Raw genomic sequence first — 19,378 nt, 5'->3', positions numbered from 1 at the left:
ATTGCAGTTATTCAGTCCGTCAAGTGCTGCAAAACTACTCATCAATAAGCTCATGAAAATTCAAAAGATTATTTCACTTCACAAACCTACAAGATATTCCAACTGAGGATTACATTTCACCGTTCTATCCAAAGGAAAATTCAGAAGGTAATCAAAACAACAAATGTCAAATTCATTTATTGGTTCCCTATGATATCAACACCGAGTCTTTTTCTTGTGTTGTTTAGGCAAATAGCGGAATCATATAAGGTAAGCCCGAAATAATATCTGCATATATTTGGACTTAACAGAACAAAAGTTATTGGGGTTTGGTGTAATAGATCACTCTCCAACACTACTGCAGTAGGACTAGTAGGCAAATTTATACATTTGATGCTATTGTTGTAATGCGTTTCATATCTAACAACCCATCATATAGATTGAAACTATCCTTTCTACTGTTCTAAAATGTCAGAAATAATATTGAAGCCACTGCAAATTTGCTGATTTTAGAAATTAATAGCCAAGACTAGTATGCAACTTTGATGGTCAGTCTCACATCTACGTCGAAGGAAGAAAAAGTACAAATTGAGATAAAACTTTGTTCACAAGAAATTTCCATGAATATTCCTCGACTACTAAAGAAGCGTAATTCCCGGAGAACAATCCTTTTGGTGATATGCAAGGACATACCATACAACACAGCAAGACATTTTCAAGATAAGAGACTGGAACTACATCGTATTGAATCTTTTATAAGCACACAAGCATCTTGGAGGTCCGTGGAATACAACCACAAAAGTCATCGCACAGACTTGTACCCTCAAAAGCACGTACACGAAATAGCTAGAGCAAACCTTGGGAACCTTCACAGAAAAGTTGCTCTTGAGCATTCCATGCCTCAACAATATACAACTTACGTGCAATACTGCAGGCATTCTTTATAGCCTTCTGATACTACCTTTTATCTATAATTTACAGAAGCATCTTAGAGATCGGTGGAATAAAACCACAAAAGTCATCGCACCTCAAAAGTACATGCACAAAATAGCTAGAGCAAACCTTGGGAACCTTCATGGAAAAGTTGCTCTCGAGGTTTCCATGCCTCAACAATTTGGAAGGGGATGCAGGTATACAACTTACGTGCAAAACTGAATCATTCTTTATAGCCTTCTGATAGTACCTTTTATCTGTAATTTACAAACTTCAGTCCATCGATTTCAGCATGATACATCCAGCAAGATTATTATATTACACATTCTGATACAGGCGGTTGTTTCATATAGATGATTAGTTTGATATCTACATAGACAACTGGAAAATATATGTAATGTCATAAACATGTCTTTAATGAGATCAGATTTTAATCTTTTCTAATAAAAATCTGTTTACTTCATAAACGAGCAACTGTTTGTAACTAGAACATCTTCCATACAAATACAAAGTTCACATCTCCAAACATGGGTATATTATATACACAATTCAAAAATACCAGAGCTACTGTTTGTTCATAATGCAATAATTCTGCACAAGTATAAAGCCAACTAAATGTAGATTCAAAAGTTTGTATAACGAATGCACAGCTTGATACTCTCATCAAAATAACCCTGCTACTTCAAACAGAATTTTCAGAGTTATAACACAGTGGACTGCAGAGAATATGGATAAAAATACGAATATCTAGGCAGAATTTTAAATCTGATAAAAAGGGCAATGCCAAAACTAAATACCTCTATATCATTTAACACACTGAATGCCATTGTGTTACAAATCAGTTGCAAAACTTTTGCATTAAAACAGAATGAACTATGATGCCTCTAATTACAACAACAATTAATAGCAGCAGATCAAATCCAAAATGTCAATTATCACACAGCAGGAACTTTTCTTCCATCTTCAATGAAATAAATAGCGTTTTCAGGTACCTGAAATAATTAAAAAAAACTTTTAGTGTCCATTTTATTTCACATCTAAAACCCAATAGAACCAAATAATAAAACCCAAACAATAGTACAACTTCATAAAATTGTCCATGTCCACGCTTATATAGTTGACTTTGTTAACAAGACTTCAGATGACACGTGATTCAACTTTAGATAGGAGACTAGAGCAGATCTTACAGAATAGTCAAGCTTGAAGAAACGTCTGAGCTGATAAAAATAGCTTCATCATTAGATTACTAGAGATATACATTTTAAACAGAGAACGACAATCCAGTACATGTTTTCAATGGGGTCTAACTTTCAAGGCAAAAAATGGCATTAAATTAAACTAATATGTCGATATCATGTTCAATGTGGACGACATATAAATATTATGATAAGATGCCACCTAATATACTCACAACTTGCCATGATGACTAAGAATATTTGTTAGATGTGTGTGTGTGTTGGGGGGGGGGGGGTCTGTGTATTTGTACATCAGCATGCGGGGGGGGGGGGGGGGGGTGGGGGTTCTGTGTATTTGCACATCAGCATGTGGTGCGGCAGGAAATCAAGAGGACTTTTCCCTTGCTCATCCAAGTAAGTCTCGTTGAGAATTGTTCCTATCAGAAAGTAGGGGTTGAAGGATGTGGAGGTTTTGAAGTTGAAAATTGAAAATGGTTATAAGGGATGGTTGAAGGGGACAAAGTCATGGCTGAAAACACTCTAAAGATTCAAGACCTCGAGGAGTCCTTGGAGGAAGATGTCAAGAGAATAGCTGAGAAAATTTTCTGATTAGAGCTTAACACATCGTATGGGATCAAATTCTAGTGATAGTTGAGATAAGACACAAGTGAAAAAAAGGAGTGATCAAATTCCTGAATGGTACAGCTCACGTCAGAGTTGATTGACATGGGTATTAATGATCAAAACTCTATAATAATGGGAATGAGTGAGGTTCATACAAAAAACAAATGCAATTCAATAAGTCCATGGCCAGTATTTCAAAGAGAAGTTCAATCCTTCAAATAAATTAGGATTGTCTTCTCTCTGGACGAGTGATGATTGGTTTAGTAGTCCTGAAATATACAGCCAAGAACAAATCAAGCAAAGGAATAACGTTGAACAATTCTAAGATGCCATTGGTCCACTCAACGATAAGTTAAGCTTTGATTGTCTCTTAATTTTAAACTTCTGAATAATATTGCCAATATACATCAGAGTCTAACACTTGCTTCCTTTGATCTCTTTTAAGGATTGGATATTGCTGCAAGGAAAATGGTTCAATTCAGATATCCTGAACGAAATGGATGGGCTAAAATAACACGACTTTGAAGCAAAGATCCATCAATGGCCCAGGAGACCCAACTTGCTTCCACATCATAACCTCCACATAGGTGAGGAAGACCATTTTTAAACATTACTAGTGCAAATTAAGTAGTGATCTAGATCCATCTTAGCTATCTTTAGCAGAAGCAATTATCTTCCAAAGAATGGTTAGGGTTCAGAGAAGATAAAAGCAATGTTCCACCAAGTTTCCGGGAAAAGGGCACACAGGAATGAGGAAACGCACAGGGGGGACATGTGGGAGCACCCCCAAATTTTAGAGAAATTCAGGGGGGATGGGGGTACATTGGAGTGTGTGTGTGTGTGTGTGTGTAAAATTCAAATTCAAATTCAATAATGAAATACATTGATCCATACATCATAAATGATTTAATGAAATAGAAATAGTAAAATATTGTACACATTGACTTAATTTCATCATTCATCACTCTAGAATCTACATTGATTTATATTCATCATTCATCACTCTAGAATCTACATTGATTTATATTCATCATTCATTATTCTAGATTACCACTAAGCAAAACAGCAGATAATAAAGTCTGAAAACTAAAATAATAAATTGAAATTACTTAAACTCATAAATAGTACAAAGTGAGAAGTCAAAGATTTGGTTTCAGGTCATCAGTGTTTAGAGTCAAGACTCAAAAGTTAAAACTGAAATTGAACAATGGGAAATGAACCAATGCTATTAGAACTGGACAATTCATCGAACCAGTTCCCAAAACCAAAAAAACCAAACCAAAAAACCAATTGACCAAAAAATACATAAATATTCAAATTTGAAACAAATACGTAAATATTCATATGCATCCATATGAATCCAAACCATTATACACAAATATGCAAAGTTTCTCATATATATAGCAAGGGCGAATATAACCAAAATAGCACCAAGTACAATCCATTTTTTAACCAAAAATATATCAACAAAGAGGCTTTGGATGGCCTCTTTAGACAAAAAAAAGTCATTCTACAACAAATAACTACACATCATCAAAATCATTGCCTATAATGGGATCCTCATCATCAATACCACCATCTAAGCATTAAAATAAGATAGAAAAAGCTTAACATGTCAAATCGAGATTTTCTCTGAGTGATGGGTACATTTTTACTAGGGTCATAATAATCAATGCCACCAACATTGGAGTAAATAGAGGGCTTGGTGCTTTTTGATTAAATGCTAATTCCATGCTTTCATACATGATAAAATCCAATGGAAACATTGCAATCCCCGCAACCTAAAATCCTGAAAAGTTAAAACTATTAAGTCTGCTAGATTTTTAGTGGGATCTAAAATTCTACTCTCTATATGAAATCCAATGAGGTTTGAACCACTCACAAACATCTTGAAACAATGTAATTTTGTAGGGTAATTTTGTCTAGGGTTGCCTATTCAAGTTAGGTTCCCAACATATAAGCAAATAAAAAGCTCATGGATACAAATAGTTGATATTTCTTCTCGTGTTGTACAATTATTAACAGCAATCGATATACGTGTAGAAATGATAGAAACTGATCAGGATTGATTGTCCAATTAACCAAAGATATAAACAGATTATAATTCAATATTGTAGCAAGAATAAGAAACCAATCCAGCAAATTTGATCGTTTCCCAAAACTAATAGTTTATCTTATTTTACAGAACTTAGTTAATTTATTGAGGAAGTTCAGTAATAGTTTGTAGCCTAAGAAGGCCAAATGCCAATCATGAATAAGTGGATCTCCTCCCTGCTGCCTTGCTATCTTGGAATCTCGCCTCCCTGTTGCCAGCTGCAACCCTAATTGGCCGAATTTCCTGAGCAGAACAAATTCTAAATTAGTGACACAGAGATACCATCAAATTGTCCTCGATTTCCACCGAATTATGCTTCAGATACCACCAAATGACTTCGGAAGAGCCACGACACTGATCTCTGAATGCCACTAGAGTGATCTCAGGAAGCTACGAATATTTGCCACAGAACCCACTGAGTTTGCCTCAGACTACAAATCTTTGCCACAGAGATACCCATAGAACCCACCAAGTTTGCCTCAACCTACAAATCTTTGTTGCAGAGATGCCACAAAACCCTAGTATGTGAGCCTCCGATGTGCCCCGAAGTTGCCTCAAGAGTGCCCCTTGTTGAAAATGTAACTAGTGTCGTCTTCGTAATTGTATTTGAGTCATGATGTAATGTATTTATCAAAAGAAAGAAAAAGAAATTTTTGTGTAAAAGAAATTGACTTATTAAAGCATGGGTTCCATGTTTGGTTCCATGTTTTTTGGGTCAAAGCCTCCATTGTAGGCTTCTAGGGTTTGTGTCAAGAGTCTTTGTCCTTGTCAACATGTAAAAGACCCTTCTTGGGCTTTATCTATTAAATAAGAAATTTATTTTGATATAAATTAGGCCTCAAAGAAGGACCAGTGGGCCTCATCAAGGGAATTCGACCTCACAGATTCACTATATATTGGCACTTATTTAGCCTCATTTGCAGAATCAACCAAGAAGTTTGATCAGCAGTAGCTGGAGACATAAAAGAAAATCGAAATTCCCAAGGAGGAGGAGAAAACCATAGCGAAGGAGAAGGAGACATTTGCCAAGCAACAAAAAATTGGTTTTCTCTCTTTGACTCACACATGCGAAATTCTGAAGCTGTTGGGGAGGCCGAAATTTCAGATTTGTACTAGGGCCGAAAATTCTATGTCATCGCTGGATTGAAGTTGGGAGGCAAGAAGAGTCTACTGAAGTTTGCATAATCATCTCGGAAGGTTGACTTGGTGGAGCAGGAAAGTCTTTTGTTCACGTCTAAGGTCTTGGTTTATGTCAACTTGATTTGAATCTATTAGTAGAAGAGTTTGATTGGGCTTTCCCCTATAGAGGGGTTTTAGCCCTAGCTGAGTGCCTATATCTGGTGTCATTGATCTTCATGTTTTGATTTGATGATTGCTTGATGAAAAGAATATAAAAGAAGAACATAAATAAAAGTTAATAAGACTACAAGAATATCACAAGTAATTATCAATATAAGAGAATCTTTCTGCCTTTCTAATTTTCTAACATGGTATTAGAGTTAAGGTGAAGGAGGAAAGAAAAAGGCAGCTTGAAGATCTATTGAAAGAAGATCACAAAAGAAAGGATCATATAAGAAGAAAAGCTTATTATTATATCAAGTGAGGGAAATATTATAAAGTATATGGCAACCTCAATGAAATCAAAAAATAAGCTACAGGGAGCCTCCAACTACAGGGCATGGAAGAAGAGGATGGATCTTATTCTTTCTAAGCATAAAGCTTTGGATTTTGCTCAAGGAAAAGTTAAGAAACCTACAAATGATGCAGGAAGAGAAAAATATAGGGAAACTGACATCTTGGCCATGAATCTAATAGGAGATGGAGTGAAGGACAATCTAATCCCATACATATCCAATATAGACTCTACACAAGAAATGTATGAAGCCCTCTCCAAGTTGTTTACCATCAAGAACATTGGTCAGATAGCTAGTCTCAAGAATGAACTAAGAACAATAAAGATGACATTGTATCATCCTATTTTGTAAGGATCGCCAAAATAAGAGATGAACTACAAGCTATTGATGAAGATGTACTAGAGAAAGAACTTGTGATTGTTGCACTACTAGGTTTACCAGAATCTTGGAGCTCTTTTGCAACAAGAATTAGCAGGTGGAAAGACACACCAAACTTTGAACAAATGTAGAATGTTGTAACGACCAATAGTCGTATACGTAGCGGAAATATTTAAAATACTACGTAGGCAAAGACATCTATCATAGGATAGTGATTGTAAATTGTATATTGTATTAAAGAATTGATGTAGGATATCTAGCTCCTAAAAAGCCAGAAAAAGGTCCAGGGTTTTTTTAGCGCTTTGCTCCCGCCCAGAAGTTTTCAAACTCTGTGAGCGTCCTCCTCCTTTGGCTCCCAAGGCCTCCTGCTCCCTGGGCTTTCAGCCCTCGCCTGGTACGTGATGGATCAAGCGGAGCCTCCTCCTGAGGGTGTTGCGAACCCTATCCCATCTGCAAGAACTTCAGCTCAACTGGGAGAAAATGCGAAAGCCTTCACTTCACTGCTATCCTCCTTGGGACCGTCTCATCCCAGATCGTCCATAATACATATCAAAGTTTGTTAAGAAGTATTAGAATATCTCTATTAAGTTTAATGCTCAGTCTTTTAGCTGTTGCTATTTTTATTCTTTTAGCAGTTTCTTAGATGAAACTGTTTGTTTCCATATTCTACATAGAAACCTGATGTTTCTATTATTGTAAATATCTTTGTATTATCATTGAGCTGTTTGCTCATTTCTAATTAATTCATTCGATATTCTTTTATGGTATCAGAGCACAGGGATTTTTTCGAAATAATTTTTCATAGTTTGAAAAATTCAGTAGTTCATTTCGAAACTGCTCTCAGGATCTGTAGATTTCTTTCTAAGGTCGAGCCCTCTGTAAGCCAGGTAGCCTTCACTGAGTCTTAGCCTCGGCTTTGCTCACTGTGATAAAAGCTTACAGTCGTCAATCTCGATACAGAAAGGGATTCTTCTCCTGCATTATCACTGTATGAGGAATTAACTTTGTGGCGGTCATCGGAATCGTAAAATTGCTTTGAAAGGAACAGTTTATTTGTTTGAAGCTGTGTTGCCTCACGGTTCTCGTGGCCCTTGAAGCCTAGCCACTGAAGAGGAAGAATACGCGCAAGTTCAAGGACTCGGTAAAACCCGTATTCGGTTTCCACCCTCGCTGTAATAGCCAGTAGCCAGCTTCTGCGTTTTCTGTCGTCTTCCCTTCGTAGATTATTTTCCGGCTTCAAAGACTTTGTTTCTGTTGAAGGCGAATTCCCTACCATTTTTTTCCAGCCGCGGGCCTCTTCTCTGCCCTCGGGGCCATTGATGCCACTATCGTGACTCGAATCTCAAGACCACGCAAAAGGATCGGAGTCACTATATCTGTGAAAAGGAAAAGCGTCAGTGGAAATCGTGTTTGTATCCTGAGCCTGAGTATCGAGAGCCTGAGTATCGGAACCGGAAGCGGAACCAGATCGAGAAGCGGACAAATTTTTTTTACTCACGAATTTTTGGCTCACGTATTCATCGAGATTCTCCAGCAACTTAATTCCGTTTTCACCACGTGAAGGCGTTTTCACCACGTGAAGGCATTTTCAGTGACGGCATTTTCTCTTCAAAAGGTATCACGCATTTTCCAGATTACGGTGACGGCAATTTTTCCAGTTCAGTCCAGATTATATAATCGATATATAACAGCATATATAATCCGCTATTCAGTGAGCAATAGATCGCTCCACAGACTTCAGCAGAGTTTATGAAAAAATTGATCATTTTATCTTCTAGAATCTTAAGATCTGGCCTTATAAGATTTTGACAAATAAATTCTAAAAGCTGAAAGTAAAAGTTTGTCACATTTACTGTTATGGAATATAACAGCATATATATATAACAGCATATATATATCACGCATTCAGTCTACGCATTCAGATTATAGTGACGGGACGGGAACAGAGCAGCGTATAAATAATCGTGGACAGCTTCAGTCTATGTATTTTTCTTTATCAGTTTTAATTTTATGAAGATACATGTGACCTCTTGTCATATTTTTGGTCTGGTGTTTTGATCTAGTACAGATCTGAGTTATTGTGAAAGCCTATTATTCTTTCAAAGCAGAATTTGTTAAGGTACAGACATCCTGAAAGAGGGATTTTAAGCAGGCAGCTACATTGTTTTTGTGTGTCAGACTTCTGTATTGTCTTTGGGAAAATGGCCACGCTCACCAATCTGATGTTAGAAGGAAATCAACGCTTTAATGGCAGCAACTATAACATTTGGAAACAAAGAATGCTGACCATTTTTGAATACAGGCGTCTTGATCAGCTCATTTTGGGCAAAGAGTCTCGTCCCGGTACAGCTGGTACCGATCAAGATAAATTTGATGATCGAAATCGAGAAGCTGTTATGCTTCTCAAGCTCTCTGTCGCTGATGATCAGTTACCTCAGATTCCTTCTGGCAAGACCGCTGCCGAAATCTGGCAACAATTGAAAGAACTGCACGAGACATCTGACAAAAGCAGAGCATTTTTTCTCAAAAATCAGTTGTTCTCCATCATGATGGATGAACATATGTCTTTACAGGAACATCTCAACAAAATTAAAGACATTCGAGACCAGCTCGAAGCCATTGGTCGGACCATGGAGGAAGAAGATATGGTAGTCATTACTCTGAAAAGTCTACCGAAATCTTATGAACACTTCATAGAAACACTAAACATTACGACCACCAATGTTGATCTGAAGTTTCCAGATTTATGTACCAAACTTCTGCAGCAGGATCGGTGGAAACAGCAGTTTGGTAGTGGTGCTTCATCAGTGTCCTCGGAAAATGCATTTGCTGCAAAATACCAGTCCTCTCAGTCCTTTCAGCAGAAAGGCTCTTCTCAGCCTTTGGATCCTGCTAGGAAGAAAAGTGTGCAGTGTAATTACTGTCACAGGTTCGGTCACATGAAGAAAGATTGCCGACAGAGGATTGCTTCTGAACAGAAGAAACAGGGAGGGCCACATCAGACAGCCAATGTTGCAGAACATTCCGAGCAGACAGATTCTGCCTTTTACGCCTTTATGGCTAAAAGGTCTTCAGAACATGTTCCTTCCTCTGCATGGTACATTGATTCTGGTGCATCACGCCACTTCTCTCACAGGCGTGACTGGTTTATTGACTTCTCACCTTTCAGTGATTCTGTGGTATTTGGTGGAGGTGAAAAGTACACTGTAGCTGGCAGGGGTACAGTTCAAATTCAGTTTGGTGGACGTACACTCATATTTCTGAATGTATACTATGTTCCTGGTATGGAGATTAATCTGTTATCTGTCAGCCAGATTATGAGGAATTCTCCTCAGCTTGATGTTGTGTTCAGTGCACACAAGTGCTCCATCATTGACAGGGAGACTAGTCTAACAGTTGTTGTTGGGCTAGAGGACCATGGTCTATACAGGCTACTTGACACCGGTGACTCTCCAGAAGTGGCTCTAGCAGCACGTGTCTCTCCCATCAGCACTCTATGGCATCAGCGATATGGGCATCTAAATATGCAGTATCTCTCTCAGCTCTCTCGGGAGGGACTTGTGTCAGGATTACCTGATATTCAGACTCAGCAGTTGGGGGTATGCAGCGCCTGTCAAGCAGGAAAGCAACATCGGTCTTCATTCACAAATGGAGAATCTTGGCGCGCATCTAAGGTACTTCAGTTACTTCATGCTGATATTTGTGGTCCTATGAATACAGCTTCTATCACTGCTTGCAAATATTTTTTACTTATTGTAGATGACTTTAGTAGAAAGATGTGGGTGTATTTTTTAAAAAATAAATCTGATGCTCTTAGTACCTTTCAGAAGTTTAAAACCTTAGTTGAAAAAGAATCTGGTTGTAATATCATGACCCTTAGGACCGACAATGGGGGGGAATTTTGTTCCTCAGCTTTTGCCAACTTCTGTGATATTCATGGCATCAAACGTCAATTAACCACCCCTTACACTCCCCAGCAGAACAGTGTTGTCGAGCGTCGCAACCGCACGGTTGTTGAAATGGCTCGTTCCATGTTACAACACAGGAGTGTTCCAAACAAATTCTGGGCTGAAGCAGTGTTTACTGCTGTTTACCTTCTTAACCGATCCCCTACTCAGGCTATTAAAGGAAAGACTCCTGAAGAAGTTTGGTCTGGTCATAAGCCTAAGATCAGTCACCTCAAAGTATTTGGCTCAGTTGCATATGTTTGGATTCCATCTGCTAAGCGCTCTAAGTTGGATTCCAAGAGCCAGAAACTCATGATGACAGGTTACAGTGATCATCACAAGGCCTATAGGCTGATAGATATAGCCACTGATCGTCTTAGCTTCAGTCGAGATGTAGTATTTGATGAAGACAGAGGATTCTTTCAGTCTTCTTCTTCTGAGCAGCATTCTGAGGATCAGTCTCACAGTGTTCTTCTTCCGGTCGGTCCACCTGATGGGAGGGATGATGTAGCATCAGTATTTGATAATACTCTATCTGAGCTTCCTCCAGAAGCTAACCCTCCCCTTGCTGCCCCTATTGCTCTTGAGTCTTCTCCATCTCCTCCTGATATTGGTTCCTCTACTCCTGATATTGGTTCTTCTTCTCTTCGGCCTAAATGGTGGGCTAAAACCATTGGTGATCTCCGGGATGATGAGCTCCTTGAAGGTAGAACTTCTAGACATAAGAACAGACAACAGTCTACAGTCAATTTTGCTCTTATGGCTAACCTACACAGTATTTTTGAGCCTCAAACATATTCATAGGCTAAGGGTACATCTGAGTGGGAACAGGCTATGGAAGCCGAATTCCAGAGTCTTCAGAAGAATCATACCTGGACACTTTCTGATCTTCCTGCCGAAAAAAAGCCCATAGGCTGCAAATGGGTGTATAAAGTGAAATACAAAGCTGATGGAACCATAGACAAGTATAAAGCTCGTCTTGTGGCTCGAGGGTTCTCACAGAAGGAAGGCATCGATTATGAGGAGACTTTTGCTCCTACAGCCAAGATGAGTACCATAAGGCTTGTCCTTGCCCTAGCAGCTCATTTCAATTGGAAAGTTCATCAGATGGATGTAAAGAGTGCTTTCCTAAATGGTGATCTTCAAGAAGAAGTCTACATGACGCAGCCTCCAGGATTCAAGGTTGCTGGTCAAGAACAGAAAGTGTGTCGGTTAGCTAAAGCAATCTATGGATTGAAACAAGCTCCTCGGGCTTGGTACATGAAAATTGATCAGTACCTGACAGATCAGGGTTTTCAGCGGAGCCCATCTGATGCAAACCTGTATATCAAGCATACTGGTGATGATATCTTGTTTGTGGTTGTCTATGTGGATGACCTTATCATTACTGGCAGCTCTGCACATTTGATCCATGGGATCAAACAAAATCTATGCAGAACTTTTGAGATGACAAACTTGGGACTTCTTCATTACTGTTTGGGGGTTGAAGTTTGGCAGACTGAAAATCAGATCTTTCTCTCTCAGTCCAAGTATGCCAAAAATCTTGTGGAAAGGTTCAGAATGCAGGATTGCAAACCGGCCACGACTCCTATGGAACCAGGGCTCAAACTTTCAGCACAGTCATCCTCTCCCCTTGTGGATGAAACTTTATTCAGGCAATTAGTGGGCAGTCTCATCTATCTTACTGCTACCAGACCTGACATCAGTTTTGCAGTTAGCTACATTTCTCGCTTTATGTCAGCTCCTAAAGCTGATCATTGGATAGCAGCAAAGCGGGTGCTACGATATGTGCGTGGTACTTCTGATTATGGCCTCTTATATACTCGCAGCTCCAATCCTATTCTCAGTGGCTACACTGACTCTGACTGGGCCGGTTCGGTTGATGACCGTAAATCTACAGCTGGGTATGTGTTTAGTCTAGGATCTGGTGCTGTTACTAAGTTACTTGGACTAGTAAGAAGCAACAGGCAGTGGCTCTCTCCTCAACAGAAGCAGAGTATCGGGGAGCAGATAAGGCATCCTGTGAGGCAGTTTGGCTTCGTCGTATGCTTGCAGATATGCATGTTTTCCAGACAGGGCCTACTTCTTTGTTTTGTGATAATCAGGGAGTGCTCAAACTTGCCAAGAATCCGGTCTTTCATGAACGAACAAAGCATGTGGAAACTCATTGCCACTACATTCGCCAGCTGGTTGAAGACGGCTCAGTTCAGTTGCAATATGTTCCCACAACAGAGCAGCCCGCCGACATTTTCACCAAGCCTCTTGGTCCTGATAAATTTGTAAAATTCTGAGGGTCTATTGGTGTTGTAAATAGATTGAGCATTAAAGGATGGTATTAGAATATCTCTATTTAGTTTAATGCTCAGTCTTTTAGCTGTTGCTATTTTTATTCTTTTAGCAGTTTCTTAGATGAAACTGTTTGTTTCCATATTCTACATAGAAACCTGATGTTTCTATTATTGTAAATATCTTTGTATTATCATTGAGCTGTTTGCTCATTTCTAATTAATTCATTCGATATTCTTTTAAGAAGATCAATGAAATGCCGGAAATAAACCTTCCTCCTGCTCTGCCTCGCCACGCAGCTCTGTCTCTCTCTGAGCGAGGTTTGGTGGGTCAGTTCACTGGTCTCTGACCCTCTCCCCGTTTGGTCCTCAAATGGGTAGAAAGAAACTGGGCCTCATCTATCATGGGGAAAATCTCCATCAAATTCTGCAGAAGAGGATACTTTACCTTCCACTTTGAATCAAAAGAGGACAAAGACTTAATCTTCAAAAACGGGCCATATTTCATGGACTCAAGAGGGCTTTATCTCAACAGATGGACCCTGGACTTCGATCCAGAGCTGAATGTGCCAAATGCAGTGCCAACATGGGTGAGGCTCCCTCATCTTCCACTTCATTATTGAGGAGATGAATCTGCTAAAGCAATAGGGAATGCGATGGGGAAATATATTGACAAAAGTGAGCCAAAAGAAAACATGCATGCCTGCGCGAGAATATGCATAGAAGTAGATCTGGGGAAAGGACTTCCGAAAGCAGTCAAAATCAAAGTGGATAATGGGGTTCACATCCAATAGCTAGACTACGAACAAATACCATTCAAATGTAAGGTATGTCATGAATATGGTCATTTTGCAAATAGATGTACTAAAAATTAGGAAACAGAAGAAACAGAAAACCAAGTACCAAAATGAGAGTAGGTCAAGGAAAAAAAGTCAGCAACCAAACCCAAAATTCTTATGTTTCCAATCTTCCTCCCTCTTTAGCTACGTTCCCCCCTTCCTCGTCTCTCCACCCCCTCTCCCCCCGCATCCTTCCCTTTCAGGCCTATTTCATCTCAAGACACCCCCTCTCCCTCAGCTCCCCTCCCTCTGTCTTCTATCCCTTCCCCCTTATCGGATCTATTGGTCTCTAATCCCTTTGGCTCTCTTGCAGACCATGATCTGCCCTCCCCCCTCATCTTCCTTTCCCCTCTAGTCCTTCCCCCTCCTTGCCCATCCCCTCCCATAGCCCTCACCCCTCCTTTGATCGCATAATCACTCGCACCCTTTCCAAAGAGCTCCTCTCCTCTCATGATCACCCTAAAAAGGCAGGCAGAAAAACTAACAAAGAAAGTAGAGATGAAGCAGCAGCAAAAGAAATGGCTCTGGGCACTCAACAACCTATGGACAATTTCCTGGAAAAAAATAAAGAGAAAATCGCCCACCCTAATAGAGGGAAAGGTCCCTCAACCCTTAACATCAAGTGATAATGATTATAGTCTCCTGTAATTGCAAAGGAATGGGAAGTATGGCAAAAAAAGCAATGAAAGATATCATAACTACAAAGAAACATGATATCTTTATGCTCCAGGAGACAAAAGCAAATGAAAAGGAAATGGAAACAATGAACAAAAAACCAAAAATTATCAAGGAACCTCAATCCCAGCAACCAGAGCCTCAGGAGGAATATGCACTCTGGAAAACCGAAAATTGGGAGCTCATTCAGCAAAAAAGGAGTTGCATTGCATTAAAACAGAAATGGAAAACAAAAAAACAAAAGAGAAGTATTGCATTATAAGTATATATGCCCCAAACCATTACAGGGACAAGGAAGTCTGCTGGTCCACCCTAAAAAAATAACCTTATGCAGGATCAAAACAGAGGCATAATCATAGGAGGAGATCTCAATTTGGTATTGAGCGCAGAGGAAAAAATCGGGGGAAAATACAATGTTGACCCTTATAGGGAAATGTTAAAATCTATTATTGAAGCATGCATATTAATGGACATGCCTCCTAGCAATTGAGAGTACACATGTATACAAGACAAAGTTGCCAATGAGTTCAGTGAGATAAAATACAAAATCATCCACAATATAGCATCGGATCACAAACAAGTGGCAATCACCCTTGGGAAGTTAGATCATCTTGGCCCGATTCCTTTTAGATTCAGCTCCACATGGAACGACAAAGAAGTGAAAAAATTTATAACTGAAGTGTGGACAACACCAATTAATGGCTCTCCTAGCTATGTTTGGGAAACTAAACTAAAAGCCCCGAGGAGAGAGCTAAAACATTGGGCAAGGACCAACAATATAGAAACACAAAAAAGAAAGTTAGAAACAACAGAAAAAATAGACAGAATCCAAATGGAAAAGGAGTAGCAAGAGGAAACGAAGGAGAGAATATGGCAGGAAAAAGAAGCATATTGGAGATGTATAGACAAAACAAAAAGGAAGAAGAAGAGTGGCCGATAAAATTGCGAAGTCTATGACTCAAAGCAAGAAACAAGAACACAGCCTTCTTTCATAATACGACCAGGATAAGAAGAAACCAAAATCAAATAGACAACATAAAAGATAATGAAGGCAAAGTAGTCAGAGGACAACAGGAAATAAAGAAGGAGGCTTACAGATACTATAAAAATCTATTTATCATCCCCAGCATCAAATAATGAATATGAAGAATATCTTCAGCTATACCCAGGAAAATTAGTAAAGCAGAAAACAATGAACTCACAAGAACAGTTGAAGAAAAGGAAGTAATAGATGCGATCTAGGATTTGCATTCGAATAAGGCTCCTGGCCCGGATGGGTTCCCTATTTCCTTCTATAAAACAACTGGTCCATTATTAAAAAAGATCTGATAAAAATGATAAGAAATGTTTTTGGGAAATTCAAGGTTGGAGGATTCACAAACTCTTCCTTCCTGGCTCTTGTTCCAAAAGAGTCAAACGCTGACTCCTTTAGTAGATCCAGGCCTATTTCTTTGTGTAACTCCTACAAAATCACAACAAAAATCCTGGCAAACAAAATCAAAGTATTGCTTCCAGAAATAATATCAGAATACCAAGGAGGATTTGTCCCCAAAAGACAACATTCTAATAGTGCAGGAAGATTTGCACTCTAGCCTAATGAAAAAAGAAAAAGGAATGATTATCAAGCTGGGCATGGCTAATGCTTTTGATAGGGTCAACCTAGGTTTTCTCGCGGCTGTCCTACAGAGATTTGGTTTCTCCAAAAAGGCAATAGATATAATAAAACCCTGTATTGTGGGTCCTTGGATTGCTCCATTGGTGTTAATTTTAGGTATGTTCTATGCTTAGAGCAATTTATTTCAATTTTCACAGTTAGCTCCATATATTTTCCAGATTAGCAATCACATCAGCATTAAAGTAAACTACAGATAGAACATAAGCATAAATTGCAGAAGACAAGCCAAGACAAGAGGACACAAGATGTGGCGCTAGCCAGGGACAAACCCCAATGTGGGGAAACCCTTGATCAATTCTTCTTATATGTTCTTCAATAGTTCAGCAGAGAGAGAGAGAGATAGTACGTTTACAACAAAAGTCAACACTTTGACTTATCTAGATAAGAGCATAGATCATCTCTAAGAAGATGATACATGAGATCAATTGAAGGCATTCTGCTTCAACTAATTCTCCAAGGTGACTCCTTCACCTATTGTTGTGTTACATTTCGTCATCATGCCACACCTCACCGCGCTGCACCATGCTGCACCCATCATCACTATGCTGCATCTCATCACGCTTCATTAATCATGATTGTACCCATCATTGTACTACATTATGTGCCATTGTTGCACCATGTTGCCATCCTGACCTATGTGTTTGTTGCACCTTGCTTGCTTGTTGTCCCTTGCTTGCTTGTTGTCCTTAGCATGCTTGTTGTCGCATGCTAGTTGTCCCTTGCATGCTAGCTGTAAGATTGCATGCTTGGTGTATTTGCTGCTAAGTACCATACAACTGTCCCAATGTTAGTTAGTTGTCCCTTGCATGCTCCTCTCCTTCGAAGACAAATGCTCCGGCTGTTTCGGCAATTCCCAGCAGTTCTGGCTGTTCCCGACAGTTCCGGCAATTCTGGCTATTCCCGACTGTTCTAGCAGTTCCGACTTTTCCGGCTTTTTCGGCTTTTCTGGAAATTCCGACATTTTCGGCTTTTCCGACTTTTTTGGAAATTCAACCATTTCCGGCTTTTCCGGCTTTTCCGGTAGGTCAGGTTTTTCCAGTAGGTCCGGCTTTTTCGACTTTTCTGGCAATTTCGGCATTTCCGGCAGTTCCGACTTTTCTGGCAGTGCCAGCGTTTTCGATAGTTCCAGCTTTTCCGGCTTTTCTAGCAGCTCCAGCAGTTTTGACTTTTCCGGCAGTTCAGGCTTTTCCGGCAATTCCGGCTTTTCCGGCTTTTCCAGCTTTTCCGACAGTTCCGCTTTCTGCCCCGTGGATCAGGGCAACGTTATTCCTTAGGATCTCTCCTCCCACTAAAACCCAAAGACAAGTAGAGAGAGGAAGAGATCCCAAGTGTGTTGAAATGACTTGAAGGCCACCTCTATTTATACTAAAACGTTGAGCACATGTGGGGTTTATTTGGTTGCTGGCTGACCTTGACGAATTGTCTTATAACGCAAATAAATTCATAACTCCATGAATACTTATCGGAATTGGATGATCTTTAGATCAATCCTACACCTCTCGATGAGAGGGATCCAAGAAAAATACTAGTTGCCATAAATAAGATGACCCACATGGAGTTTGGCCCTAGTTTCCAATTTTAACACTCCCTCCCAACTAGGGAGAACACCATCTGTTGATCCATATGTCCGATTGTACTCTCTCTGCCATCAGTGCCCTACACTGCTCTGATCTGCTGAGCTCTGCTCTACTCTGCTGAACCATGAAGAAGAAGAATTGATCGAGAATGTCTCATACCATTCTCTACTGACCCGAAGTCAGTTTTATTGATCCCAGATCAATATCACAAGAGTGTCTCAAACCACTCATATTGATCCCAGATCAGTTTCATTGATCCCAGATCAATGTCACAAGAGTGTCTCAAGCCACTCATACTGATCCCAGATCAGTTTCATTGATCCCAAAACAATGTCACAAGAGAGTGTCTCAAACCACTCATACTGATCCCAAATCAATTTCATTGATCCCAGATCAATGGAGGTCATCCTAGCATAGGGAGTACAGTGGATACAGCGATGCGTCCATCGATAGTACTACTATGGTCCCTATCCTCATTTCCCAGCTCACTGATCAGATGAGAGGTACTTTCCATGAGTCCCAGACTGCATGGGTAGGATGCCTCGACAGGAGAACTAATCATCCTGTCCACAGGAGAACGAATCATCCTGTCAGTGGATGCCACGGAGAACTAATCATCCTGGCCCACAGGAGAACTAATCATCATGTTCCATAGTCGCCACGAAGAACAAATCATCCTGGCCCATAGGAGAACTAATCATCTTGTTCCACAGTTGCCACGGGAGAACTAATCATCCCGACCCAGAGAAGAACTAATCATCCTGTTCATAGCGCACCACCAGGGGAGGGTGAGTCGCCCTGTGGTCGTATGTTGCTCCAGTAAGTACCCCAAGCCCCTCAGAGCTCCCAGAGCTCAATGCATGCAACATGCAGGACCCTTATAAGAAGGTCTCTCAACGACTCCAAGTCGTTCTGGAAAGTCACATATTTGACATTTCCCCAGGGCTTTGACAAAATGTCTGCGACCTGTACATCAGTCTCAATGCGATGGAGCCTCCTCACTCATCGACTTACCATATCGCAGATAAGGCAGTATCTGATGTCTATCTGCTGGAGCAATCATCGAATACGGGATTCCTCAATAATCGAATCCCCCCTCTGGTTGTCACAGAGAATCACAGTGTTATTCATCATGTGTACAAACAACTCACTTAAGAGCTTCTGCAAACATGCAACTTCACACGAGATCATACTCGTAGCTATGTATTCGGTATCGACGGTGCTTATAGCAACCGAATTCTGCTTCCTGCTCATCCATGATATCAAAGCAGAATCCAAAGAGAACCAGCACTGAGAAGTGCTCTAGTGATCCTCCACACTGCCTGCCCAGTCAGCATTCGAATAATCATGCAGTTTCATATTTCCGGCAATGTATCTCAATCCATGAGAGATTGTGCCCCGAAGATATCTCAGAAGATTCTTGGCACCAATCCAGTGAGGCTCAACCAAATATGAGCTCACCATGCTAACTGCAAAACATATGTCTGGACGGAAGTTCACCAAGAACATCAACGCGAATGAGTTTATGAAACTCAGAGGCATTTCCCAAATCTGGTCCGACA

General features: G+C 40.0%; 1 protein-coding gene across 2 annotated transcripts in view; it reads right to left on the bottom strand.

The window, feature by feature from the left end:
• Positions 1-1,514: 1,514 nt before the first annotated feature.
• The window catches only part of LOC149222174 (Translation initiation factor SUI1 family protein), a 148,196-nt gene continuing 130,332 nt past the window's right edge, over positions 1,515-19,378 (bottom strand). For both annotated transcript variants that reach the window (XM_089385300.1, XM_089385299.1), the window contains exon 7: positions 1,515-1,904. In XM_089385300.1, coding sequence (XP_089241426.1) covers positions 1,848-1,904 — 57 coding nt within the window. In that variant the 3' untranslated portion in view covers positions 1,515-1,847. The remainder of the gene's footprint in view (positions 1,905-19,378) is intronic.

Source organism: Pinus tabuliformis, chromosome Q, assembly GCF_031772625.1.
Source record: "Pinus tabuliformis cultivar Carrire ecotype Pingquan chromosome Q, CPIR1, whole genome shotgun sequence".
Taxonomy (NCBI): Eukaryota; Viridiplantae; Streptophyta; class Pinopsida; order Pinales; family Pinaceae; genus Pinus; species Pinus tabuliformis.
The sequence above is the reverse complement of the archived record's forward strand: the minus strand, read 5'-3'. Positions and strand labels throughout refer to the sequence as shown.